The sequence below is a fragment of the Colossoma macropomum genome, unplaced genomic scaffold (genome assembly GCF_904425465.1).
Source record: "Colossoma macropomum unplaced genomic scaffold, Colossoma_macropomum, whole genome shotgun sequence".
NCBI lineage: Eukaryota > Metazoa > Chordata > Actinopteri > Characiformes > Serrasalmidae > Colossoma > Colossoma macropomum.
This window is the reverse complement of record NW_023494794.1, coordinates 28206459-28219817: the sequence shown is the minus strand read 5'-3', so window position 1 is coordinate 28219817 and position 13359 is coordinate 28206459. Positions and strand designations below refer to the sequence as shown.

At 42.8% G+C, this 13359-nt stretch overlaps 1 protein-coding gene across 2 annotated transcripts in view; it reads left to right on the top strand.

Annotated features, from left to right (window-relative positions):
- The first annotated feature begins 7494 nt into the window (after positions 1 to 7494).
- tek (TEK tyrosine kinase, endothelial) overlaps positions 7495 to 13359 on the top strand; it is a 64532-nt gene continuing 58667 nt past the window's right edge. For both annotated transcript variants that reach the window (XM_036580739.1, XM_036580738.1), the window contains exon 1: positions 7495 to 7839. In XM_036580739.1, coding sequence (XP_036436632.1) covers positions 7722 to 7839 — 118 coding nt within the window. In that variant the 5' untranslated portion in view covers positions 7495 to 7721. The remainder of the gene's footprint in view (positions 7840 to 13359) is intronic.

The window sequence follows — 13359 nt, the reverse complement described above, 5'->3', positions numbered from 1 at the left end:
TGCTGACTGAGTTACTGCTCCCTCCGCACGGCCACAGAGAGAGCCTTGACCTCCCAACTGGCCAGAGGAGACGCTCCTTATTCAATTAGTCTTTCTCTGCTCTCTGAGTGTTTTGGGGTTTTTTTTTGTCCACCTCGGTCCATCCCTTTGGTGTTGTGAAGTCAGCTCATCCTAACAGCTCCTGCCTGCTACTGTCGAAAGTGACATCAGGACATCTAGAGTTTCGTTATGTATCAGAGAGTTATTAATGCATACATTATGCAATAATGATAGTAGCACAGTGGGACCCAAACTCTCTTTATTTAAGCCTGGAAAAATGCAACAGAAAGTTTTTGAATGTTGAAAAATTCAAGACAGAAAAGTTTTGATGTAATTGCCTGATTGCAATTATTTCAACTGACCACAACTATTTTCCACACTTGATACTTTCACAATCATATGTTTACACCACAAACAGAATATGACTTGTGTACATTTAGTCTTACAAAAACAACAAAAGTTCTAACATCTGACTAGTGCTATAACACCTTTAGTGGGCGGCGGTGAGTAATGTTTGTTTATTTGATGTTAATAACACCTTTAGAGGGCGGCGGTGAGTAATGTTTGTTTATTTGATGTGTGTTAATAACACCTTTAGAGGGCAGTAGTGAGTAACGTTTGTTTATTTGATGTTAATAACACCTTTAGAGGGCAGTAGTTAGTAACGTTTGTTTATTTGATGTTAATAACACCTTTAGAGGGCAGTAGTGAGTAACATTTGTTTATTTGATGTTATTAACACCTTTAGAGGGCAGTAGTGAGTAACATTTGTTTATTTGATATTAATAACACCTTTAGAGGGCAGCAGTGAGTAATGTTTGTTTATTTGAGCTACAAAGTATCGACAGCAAAGACTGGGTTTACACTGTATTGCATGGTGTAAGTTGCGTGCAACATATTCAGTTAGTTAGCTAGTTAGCAAAATTAGCAGCTTGTATTTTTTGATACACTGTTCCAAATCAACCTGAGCTCTGTGTAAAACTAGGGAGTGTCAAAAGAAACTTTATCTAGCTATGTAGATCACATTAACAGCAGCTGTTTAAACAGCTGTTAGCGTTAGCTGGCTAGTTAACACAGCTAGTTGCAGAAATGTTAGCTTGGAGAAACTCGCTAACTTTAATGTGTTATTTTTAATGCCTCAGAAAACTGACAAAATGAAAAAGTACCGAGCTTAAAGTAGTTTTAGGGTCTTGTTTTCAGTCACTAAATAAAGCATCTTCTGTTTTAAGTTCTTGTCCACTGATCCGGTGAAATCACTGATATGAAAGTATGTGGTTTGATTGCATCACTGCCTTTTTGATTGACTGTTTCATGAAAATTGACAGTTGCAACTGTTTCGGTTGAGTTTCAAAGAAGCTGCAGGTTTCTTTATGCTATGCAACTTGAGCACAATTTAGGTTGATTGTAGATTTCAAGCAACTAAAGTTGCGTGAAGGTTTCACTGTGTAAAGCCAGCCTGAAACAAAACTGCTGATCAGCGAGTTTAGCCACGTTAGAGTTGTACTTTAATAGCTGCACTGAATAAACAAATCAAGACAATTAAATTGTCAATTACAGTTATTTGTGCGACAATTGTCAGGTGAAATTTCAGGATTGTGGCGCACTGGTTGGGTAGGATTTAGGAGGCCCGTCCGTGAGAAAAACGGAGGGCAGTTTGTTGATGCCGTGAATAAGGGTCAGTGTTTCCACAGCTGCTGAAATAGCCATCATTCTCCTTTCATATCTCTCTCTCTCTATCTCTCTCTCCCTCGCTCTGTCACATGCTCTCTCTTTTCTCTCCCTCTTTGTCACACACACACACACACACACACAGAGGAAGAAACACAGTCCTCTGTCCAAACAGCAGTTCCTTAAACCTGTTCCTCTCACAAGTCAAAGGTCCATGAGAATATTTTTCCAGTCGGCGCTGAGAGGAGCCCGGGGCTGACCATTAGTGTAAATACACACGATGTTTCTCACTGCGCGCTAGCTGCCCTACTTACACTGCAGATCCACTCACTTCCTCAGCTAAACACACGCAGCACCAGCGTACAGCACACAGCCGCTCAGAACCCACAGAACCCAGAACGCAGCCGCTCAGAACCCACTGAACCCAGAACACAGCCGCTCAGAGACCACAGAACCCAGAACGCAGCTGCTCAGAACCCACAGAACCTAGAACACAGCCGCTCAGAGACCACAGAACCCAGAACACAGCCGCTCAGAAACCACAGAACCCAGAACGCAGCCGCTCAGAACCCACTGAACCCAGAACGCAGCCGCTCAGAAACCACTGAACCCAGAACACAGCCGCTCAGAACCCACTGAACACAGAACACTGCCACTCAGAAACCACAGAACCCAGAACACAGCCGCTCAGAACCCACAGAACCCAGAACACAGCTGCTCAGAACCCACTGAACCCAGAACACTGCCACTCAGAAACCACAGAACCCAGAACACAGCCGCTCAGAACCCACAGAGCCCAGAACACAGCCGCTCAGAACCCACAGCGCCCAGAACACAGCCGCTCAGAACCCACAGAACCCAGAACACAGCCGCTCAGAACCCACAGAACCCTGAACACAGCCGCTCAGAACCCACAGAGCCCAGAACACAGCCGCTCAGAACCCACAGCGCCCAGAACACAGCCGCTCAGAAACCACTGAACCCAGAACACAGCCGCTCAGAACCCACAGAACCCAGAACACAGCCGCTCAGAACCCACAGAGCCCAGAACACAGCCGCTCAGAACCCACAGAACCCAGAACACAGCCGCTCAGAACCCACAGAACCCTGAACACAGCCGCTCAGAACCCAGAACACAGCCGCTCAGAACCCACAGAACCCTGAACGCAGCCGCTCAGAACCCACAGAACCCTGAACACAGCCGCTCAGAGACCACAGAACCCAGAACGCAGCCGCTCAGAACCCACAGAACCCAGAACACAGCCGCTCAGAACCCACAGAACCCAGAACACAGCCGCTCAGAACCCACAGAACCCTGAACACAGCCGCTCAGAACCCAGAACACAGCCGCTCAGAACCCACAGAACCCTGAACGCAGCCGCTCAGAACCCACAGAACCCTGAACACAGCCGCTCAGAGACCACAGAACCCAGAACGCAGCCGCTCAGAACCCACAGAACCCAGAACGCAGCCACTCAGGAACGGCAGAACCCTGAACGCAGCCGCTCAGAGCCCACAGAACCCAGAACGCAGCCGCTCAGAACCCACAGAACCCAGAACGCAGCCGCTCAGAAACCACAGAACCCAGAACGCAGCCGCTCAGAACCCACTGAACCCAGAACGCAGCCGCTCAGAACCCACTGAACCCAGAACGCAGCCGCTCAGAAACCACTGAACCCAGAACGCGGCCGCTCAGAAACCACTGAACCCAGAACACGGCCGCTCAGAACCCACAGAACCCAGAACACAGCCGCTCAGAACCCACAGAACCCAGAACACAGCCGCTCAGAACCCACAGAACCCACAGATCTTTTTCAGTTCAATCTATCTATCTATCTGTCTGTCTGTCTTTATGTCTATCTATCTATCTTTCTATCTAAGTATCTATATGTATATATGTATGGATATGTGTATGTATATATACATATATAGATAGATAGATAGACATATAGACAGAGAGGCAGAGAGACACATATATATATATATATAAAGATGAGTAAGATCAAGAATTGGTGTTCTTTTTACATGTATACATATATATATATATATATATATATATATATATATATATATATACACATACACACAATATAGTAACAGTCATAATAAAATGAATATCTGGAATATCATAAAAATTATAGATATACATACATTATTTGTATTGAATTATCCATAGAGTGTAACTGTAAAAGTTCCAATAGTAATACCAGATAACTACCTTAGCCCTTAGTACAGCTAGCTAACTAGCCAAATAGCTAACTAGCCAGCCAAGTTAACTTGGCTACCATAAACATGATCTTGTCAGCCACCATAAATATATCATCTCCATAAATTCTCAAATTACAGCTCTGTTTATGATCCTGGACACATCTACAGTGTCTTCATTCTTTGAAGCTGATGCTGTAGAGTACAATCCCCATATTACTATCACCATACTATTATTGTGCACATTTATCTGCAATAAAATTAAACGGCTGAGATCAGTCATTTATAATATTTAAATGATCATTTCAAACTTTTAAATGATGATTTTACACTTTTAAATGTAATTTCACAGTTTTGAATGGTGATTGTAAACTTTTCAATAATAATTCCAAATTTATAAATAGTAATTCCAAACTTTTGAATGTTAATCGCAATTTGCAAATTTAGATTTTTTTTTTAAATTGTGATTCGGAATTTATAAAAGATAATTTATTGAACTTTTGAATGGTGGTTCCAAAATTTTTTATGGTCATTGGTCCTGTTACAGGCTAGGGGGTCTTTAAACTGGTCCGAAGTCATTGGAGCTGCCCCTTGCTTAGTAGCTCTGCAGGGGTGGTACCGTGAGTGTGAGATGGATCCGCTTCATCCGCCACTGAAGAGCTTTACATCACTGCCTAGACCCCCACCATGCTGTCAGTTTCTTAGTTTGAAGTCTCGTGAAAGATTTGAGAGGGAAAAAGACACACGGGCACACGGGCACACAGACACACAGGCACACAGGCACACAGACACACGGGCACACAGACACACAGGCACACAGACACACAGGCACACAGACACACAGACACACAGACACACGGGCACACAGGCACACAGGCACACGGACACGCATACACACGGGCACACGGGCACACGGACACACAGACACACGGACACGCATACACACGGGCACACGGACACACAGACACACGGACACGCATACACACGGGCACACGGGCACACGGACACACAGACACACGGACACGCATACACACGGGCACACGGACACACGGACACGCATACAGACGGGCACACGGGCACACGGACACACAGGCACACAGACACACAGACACACAGGCACACAGGCACACAGGCACACAGACACACGGGCACACAGACACACGGGCACACAGGCACACAGACACACAGACACATGCTCATACACACCTGTTCTCACCAGGAGAGCAGCGGGATGATTTATCTTTGTTGGGATTTGGAATACTCTTATGCATTCCATGTGTTTCTCTCTCTCTCTCTCTCTCTTTCTCTCTCACCCTCTCCCCTCTAGCATTATTGCCATTTTGCTAGATTTACATACTTTTTTCATGCAGTTGTTTAAATACATAGTTAGTTACACAGTTAATTACATGTTTAGTCACATCATCTACTGACAGACAAATGGATGTTGGATGGTTTTCCTTTAGCAAAACAAGACTGTCTGCAAACCAGTGACTTCCCATCAGATTCAAATGTGAAGGCCAAGCACTACCAGTCAGGGTTCAGCACTGCACATCCACGCAGGACCTGGGAGGGTTAAACAGAGGAGTAGACTTGTCATCCTACTTTTGCTTCTGTTACCCCAAGAGCGATCACCAGCCCTGATTTCTCATTAACCCTTAGAAACCTAAACTTTTGGGGATTTTTTTTTGTATTTTGGGTCAATTACAAATGCAATTATAAAGTACTTACATGTGACAGTCACACATGCCAAATGGTGTTATTTTCAGGAGACCCTGGGCTGCTCAGATATGCTATTGTTTGACATGTAAATGCTAACAGAAATATGATATCTTTATGAATTTGGGTCGTTTCTGATCAAAAATGTACCCAGCGCCTGCAAATTTTGCATTTTTCTGATTATAGAGATCTTGAAAACAAGCGCAGTTGTAGTTATCTTTTCAGAAATTGTTAGTCTGGAGTGTCTGTGAGCTGAAAGTGCAATAATTCTGATGGTGATTCATTCTGTTGGTTATTATGAGTAAAAATAAACAATTAGCGTAAGGTAGACATGTTTTTATTGATTTTCTGTCCTCTTGGATTCATGCTGAGTGCTAAAACTCTGATATACAGCAAGACAGGCTTTATTTTTAATTATAAACTGAGCTGCATATTTAATATCAGATATTTTTAGTACTCAGTAACAGTAGCGAGTGGGTTTGGGTGATTTTGGAGCTGATCTCTGGCTAATGGACGGTCACAGGTGGATGAAGTCACTCTGGATGGTGAGGCAGAGTCTGATGAGTGATCTGATGAGTGAATCATGTCGCTGTTTTAACCCTTTGTTGGAATATGAAGGCCAAACAGCAATAATATCAGGATTTTGGTGATTTTCCGAGCCGAATTACTCACTGACTGAAGTCACAACTCGATGATGTCATGCTTGCCAGTTAGGGGCGGGTCTGCTGAATGTCCTGATAGGTGGATCATGTTTGTACCTTAAACCGTTCTGAAGTTATGAAGGCTAGAAGCGCTGACTTAAGTTTTGGCTTCAAACTTTTCACCCAGTAACTCACGTTCCCCAAGAGTCAGACACGTAAAGCCGAGTTAGCTGATTGACATTTTGTGATAAACAGAATTACACTCATATCAAAGCAGCCAGATAAGCCTGGTCAGAAAATACAGGGTCAGCGAGAATGTCCAGGCCTGCGGTGCATAACTCACTTAAATGTGAAGTAACGGGAGTGTCGGCGAAAGCAGGAGTATATCCAGCTGTGAATTTGTATGGATGTCACTGCTACTAGTCTCTGGAGCCACATGAACATGACCACTGAAAGAAAACCTTCCACAGAGAGGAGAGTGGAGCTGTAACAGAGTGAGAGGTGAGCATGAAGGAGACGAGAGAGAAAAAGAGACTCACTCAACCCTTGTGTGGTGTTCAGGTCTGTGGGACCCATTTTCAATGCTTACCAAAATAAAAAATGATGATTTATTATTATTTCAACCTCAGATTCTTGGCCTTTGCTCATTTTCTGTGAAGAACATATAAAATAACCCATTTTCAGTGTCTTCACTCTGTTCACCCCCCACACATTTATATTACACATGTGGTGTTGGGTGAACCAGCGGGGAGTAAAAGTGTGGAGGTGCTGTGTCCTTCGCTCTGTTCTCCTCCTACATGGCCTGCTGTTAGTGTGTGTGTGTGTGAGGGTGGACAACATGGACAGGCTGCAAGTTCCTTTTATTTACCTGACTGAGACGCAGAACCAAAACATTAAGCGAACTTCTGACTCAACTAAGAAGTTTGAGTTGTGTGAACTCAAGTTGAGTCAACTCAAGAAAAGCCATGTAATCAGTTACTGTACCGTTATGAGTTGAGCTGACCTCCCATTTTTAAGTGTGTCCTTGTATAGCTGGTTAAAAGTGACCATCTACAAAGCATCCTCCCTTTCTCTCTACGTCCCTCCCCCTCCCTCGTGAGAAGTCTACGATAAGGTCAGGGTGGGCACCACTCCCCTCAGGGTTGGGGCAGGAGCTGCTGTTAATGACAAGCAATTGTTGAGAGAGAGAGAGAGAGAGAGAGAGGGAGGGAGAGAGAGAGAGGGAGAGAGAGGAAACAGGAAAAAGGAACTTTAACTCCCTGTGCCTGGACAGAGCAGAGACGAGAGGGTGAAAGGGGGTGTGGGGGGTTGAGAGAGAGGGAGAGAGAGAGAGAGAGCGAGAGAGAGAGAGGGAGAAAGGGAGAGTTCCAGTGCTTCACTCAGGGAGGAGGGATGTGTGTGGAGGTTTGTTCCTGACACTCTGTTTCTCTGAGCTCTGAAGCTCTGCTCTGGATGTGGACGTACTGCCCCGTGTCCCGCGACCCTGGTGGCCCTCGGTCCCGCCGCCGGGGGAACATGCCTCACTCGCCTGGCTCCGTCACCCTCTGTCTGCTCAGCTGCCTCCTCACAGGTCAGTGTCTTTGCCAGTGTCTTTTTACCTCTATTTAACCCCTCAAAGTGCACTGACTATTCAGCTATTAATCGCCGGACTTATTATCCAACAAGATCTTACTACTGTGTATTGTTTAGCAACTAAAACAAAACCAATATGTAGTTTATTTAGTAAGGAATTGGACGAGGAGGAAGTTTAGGGGTTTAACTCCAAGTGATCACCCTTACATCTCACTTTCCTCTTTCGGTATCCCCTTAAACTTCACAAATATCTACATTTTAAGGCCTATTAATCAGAAACTACATGCAAAACAATTGAGTTATCAATACAATATACATTTACAGCATTTGGCAGACGCTCTTATCCAGAGCGACTTACACTTTAATCATTTTACACAGCTAGGTGAAGGTAGTGTTAGGAGTCTTGCCCAAGGACTCTTACTGGTATAGCATAGGGTGCTTACCTGGGCGGGGATTGAACCCTAGTTTACAGAGTAGAAGGCAGAGGTGTTACCCACCACACTATACCCAGCACTACCAATGTCATAGGATCGCCTATCAATGGGTCCATCAAAAAGTGTTCACGCTAAACTTTTGCTCTTATACACTTCTCCCTTTAACTTTAAACTTTTACATCATACCTTAATTTAACTCTACACTGTTAAACCTCATTTTTCCTCTATTCCTACCTTATACCTCCTCTTTACCCTTATTGAACTCTACACTGTTGCTTTATACCTCTTTTTACTGGTATATAACTCTATAATATTATTCTTTTACCCTTTACCTTTATTTATCCCTTTAAATCCTTGGCACTCGTACATGGTTCCACTCTTCAATACCTCGCTCTTACAGCTACGTACAGTAATCTACAGAACACTGTAGCATCTGCCACTCCGCATTTCAAGAAGGGGCTTTTGAAGCATGGTATGCAAAGCAGCCACTGGACTGTGCTTCTGGGTCATTTTACAGAAATGTCCACTTTAATGTCTATCCATAGGAGTCACTGGTGTTACTGGTCGTCATTTTTTGTTGTTGATCAAGGTTTTATCCATTTTTTTTGACTAATAATTAGTCAGCAGCTCCAGCCTTAAGCTCCTCACTCTCACACATGATGTAGGTATTTTATAATATTTACTGAATCATTTTTTGTGCATCATAAGCTTTTAAGATAAATAAAGGCCTGGAATTGAAGGGTTTCTTTAAGTAGTTTATGACGTTTGAAATCTTGCACTTACATGAAACACTGCTTGGCGTTTTCTGTAACATTCTGGTTGTTCTTCTGAACATGAATAGGTCTGCAATCGTGAGCGGTGTGGTTTATGGAGTTGGGGCCTGTGTAATGTTGTGTTCAAGCACTCAGTGTTGAGGTCATATGACGTTTTTGTGTTATGAGGCATTAGAGACAAAATCACATGGTACAAGCTTTTGATATGGATGTTGGATCCAGTTGAAACTACAGAAGTTATTGACATCTAGCTGCACTGAGGCTGACTTTAAGGTTTTTTTTCATTAATTGATTGGTGTTTTTTAAAGTTTTCTCATAAAAAATGGATTTGAGAGGTCGGCTTGTCTTAACTTCAGGCTAACCCTAGGCTTCAGTTATTATTCTTAAGGCTTGATATACTGTAACTACAGTCTTAAAAATGAAGGTGACAAAGGGGTTCTTTTGAGCGATGCTCTTTTGATTCGCCTCAAGAACATTTCACTGTTGAACGATCTTCTTTTTTGTAAACTTAATAGAACCTCTACATAATATAAAAGTTCTATTCTGATGGAAGATTTTCCCCAAAATTGTCCTCACATTAAGAACCTTCATTTTTAAAGGCAAAATCCACTGATAATCAAATTAAATAAGTTATATCCACTGATAGAATTCAAACTTTGAGATATAAACAAAGTCATTCAAGGTGGTTTAATGTGAGATGGTTCGTTGTAGAGAAACTTACAGACTTGTCGATTTACCGATTTCTCTGCAGTGGTGGTGAAGGGAGCCAGAGGTCAAATGTCTATTCAAATATAGCCATTTTATTTGATTTCCAAGATGTTCAGTAAACATGCAGGAGTTTTTATATGAAGTACATTATTATTTGTATATGTTAATATGTTGATGATGGTAAAATTGTGGTAAATCTGAAAAAATATAAGTTTTCATTGGGGACTACTGTGCCTCACAACACCATCCATGTACCCCTCCACCACGAAAAATACACATTTTAGGCCAAAGCTTTACTAAAACTATGCTAAAACAATGAGTGTGTTTACATACACTTAATAATCCGACTGCAGAAAATCAGATTTTGTTAGTAATCTGATCAACGTGTTTACATGCACTTGAGTGATCAGATAAAGGGGAAACTCCAGGTCTATATGAATCAGACAGTAATCAGATTTCTGCTTCACAACCAGCCAATAAACTCACAGAAGAGGACGTGATGTAAACGTAACATAAAACTCAAACTTCATACCGCGGCTTTTAAAAAAACATCGCACCACTTTACCTGAAAATATGAACATACATCATCTAGAAAATATGAAAGAATATTTAAATCCTTCATTTCATCAAGAATGTATTTGGTTTCAGTGTCACTCCAAAAGTGTTTTGCTGCATCTCGCGGCGACGCTGCTCGCTTATTTCCGGTACCGCCGTCTGTTTTCGCACATGCTCAGACTGAGAGAAACGAAAGAAATCAGAGTAAGAGTTTACGTGCACTGAGAAATCTGATTACTGAGCTAAAATCCAACCTCTTTATCGGATTTCTAAATCAGATTTCTAGATTGGAGTATGCTGTTTACATGACAATTTGAATAATCGGATAACTGCAGAAATCCCATAATAATTGGATTATTGAATGCATGTAAACGCACTCAATATCTTGGACATCAGTAAACATATTCCTAACCACTTCCTATAATAACGTTGTGAGGTAGCTTTCTGAGGCATTCAATTTTCCTGGCATCTGGTATCATGAACAGCTTTGAACAATGCAGAAATTCAGAGGAATTTCCCTTAAGAATGTACTATGAACGATTCAGTAACTGCTATAAAACTAACAGTGTGTTTAGCTATGAATATATGGAATCTGGTTAGTTTTTCAGACTTTAATGGGTGAAGTCAAATGGTTTTTCTTCTATGGTCCACTCTAAAGAGGAGCCCATGCTGTCTGAAGAAGAGCTGTAGAACTAGCCATCTGATTTTGAGCACAGATATACACCGATCAGGCATAACATTCTGACCACCTCCTTGTTTCTACACTCATTGTCCATTTTATCAGCTCCACTTACTATTTAGGTGCACTTTGTAGTTCTACAGTTACAGACTGTAGTCCATCTGTTTCTCTGATACTTTGTTAGCCCCCTTTTACCCTGTTCTTCAGTGGTCAGGACCCCCATGGACCCTCACAGAGCAGGTACTATTTGGGTGGTGGATCATTCTCAGCACTGCAGTAACACTGACGTGGTGGTGGTGTGTTTGTGTGTGTTGTGCTGGCTGAGTGGATCAGACAGAGCAGTGCTGCTGGAGTTTTAAAACACCTCAGTGTCGCTGCTGGACTGAGAATAGTCCACCAACCAAAGACATCCAGCGTGTCCTGTGGGCAGCGTCCTGTGGGCAGCGTCCTGTGGGCAGCGTTCTGTGACCGCTGATGAAGGACTAGAGGATGACCAGCACAAACTGTGCAGCAGCAGATGAGCTATCGTCTCTGACTTTACATCTACGAGGTGGACTGACAAGGTAGGAATGTCTAACAGAGTGGACAGTGAGTGGACACAGTGTTTAAAAACTCCAGCAGCACTGCTGGAGTCTGATCCACTCAGACCAGCACAACACACTAACACACCACCACCACATCAGTGTTACTGCAGTGCTGAAAATGATCCACCACCCAAATAGTACTTCCTCTGTGTGGGTCCATGGGGGTCCTGACCACTGAAGAACAGGGTAAAAGGGGGCTAACAAAGTATCAGAGAAACAGATGGACTACAGTCTGTAACTGTAGAACTACAAAGTGCACCTATATAGTAAGTGGAGCTTATAAAATGGACAATGAGTGTAGAAACAAGGAGGGGGTCATAATGTTTTGCCTGATGGTTCAGATGTGGTTTAGCTGATGTATCCTGGACTGTGTTTGTGTTGGAAAACTTTACTCTGTTAAACCTGAGCCTGACTGAGAATCACTGAGGTAATCCGAAAGGGATCTGCGCTATGCTAGTCTGCCTCTATGCTGAGACACAGGATAGCACTTCTGAGCCCATCATGGCTTCAGCGCTGTATAGGGTGATGATTTAAGGGGTGTTTTGGGGAAAGTCCAGCTTCAGTGTGTGGGTGTGTGTGCGTGTGTTTAATATATGTATGTGTGAAAGGCACGAAAATTGTTCCTTGTGCGATCTGTGGACCCGGGCCAGTCATAACAGACGGAGACGTTCAAGCAAACTTCTGATATTTCAGTCAGAACATGTACAGAACCCTATGGGAATAACTTATACGCTCCCATGATCTCTGCAAAAGGGTTCCACACTTTCTCCATGTCTGTTTGACTCGGTTCAAAAGCATTGATCATCCTCTAGTTACTGTAGCTGTGTTAATCATGAAAATAGGCCTGCTATGTTAATCAGGAAAGTTTCTGGATTTTCACTGATCATGGAAAAAAAATGCACTGGGAATTCCGTTCATTATGTCAATGTTGATAACAGAAGGAGGTTTTGCAACATCCGACATGCTGAGAAAATCCTACGAGCTGCACAATCTTCTCATCACTTCACTCCTGTTGATTAACATTAGCTTACAAAGGATGAATGTAGAAACCAACTCAGGTAAAAGTTTCCCCTCGAGTACTGAGTAGCTTTTAGAACTGCAGTGGAACTTTTTAGTACATCCAACCTCTTTTAGCACCGGAACCGAATGGGTTACTTAATGGACAACCGTATAAACTCTGTGATCGGGAGGTTGTGAGTTTGATTCCCAGCGATGCCACAGCCTCCATGGACGAGACTCCAAAAGAACATAATTAGCCTTTCTAGGAGGGTGGCCTTCTCCATTCAGCATGATATTTGCCAATGCTAGTGATTTCTATTCACCGGGAGTCGGGGTCTACTCTTAGCCAGCATCTCTGGGAGTCTAAATAAATCTTATGTTACACATAATAAAGGAACACCAGAGACATTTTTAATGAACAGTGCATTTTACAAAACGGCTGCTACAGAGCATCAAACCACCTGTTGTCAATCATGGAATATCCACTAAAATATGTAATTTAATCCATTTGTATTCTATTTTTTCACAATTACCTCAGAATAAAGTCGGTCACACCAGTGACTTCAGCTAAAAGCTTCATATGAAATCATGAGCTAAATGAGAAAATCTCTGATAACTGAAAGACACAGTGGACTCACCATGTGCTTTTCTTCATAGATCCTCAGAAAACAGGTAAAAGGAAGTCAAGTGATGTCATCAGTGTGACTTTTATTTCAAAATAAGAGATTTTTTGTTACGCAGTAACACCAGTGACACGACTCCTGAGGAACTTTCATTATATATTTT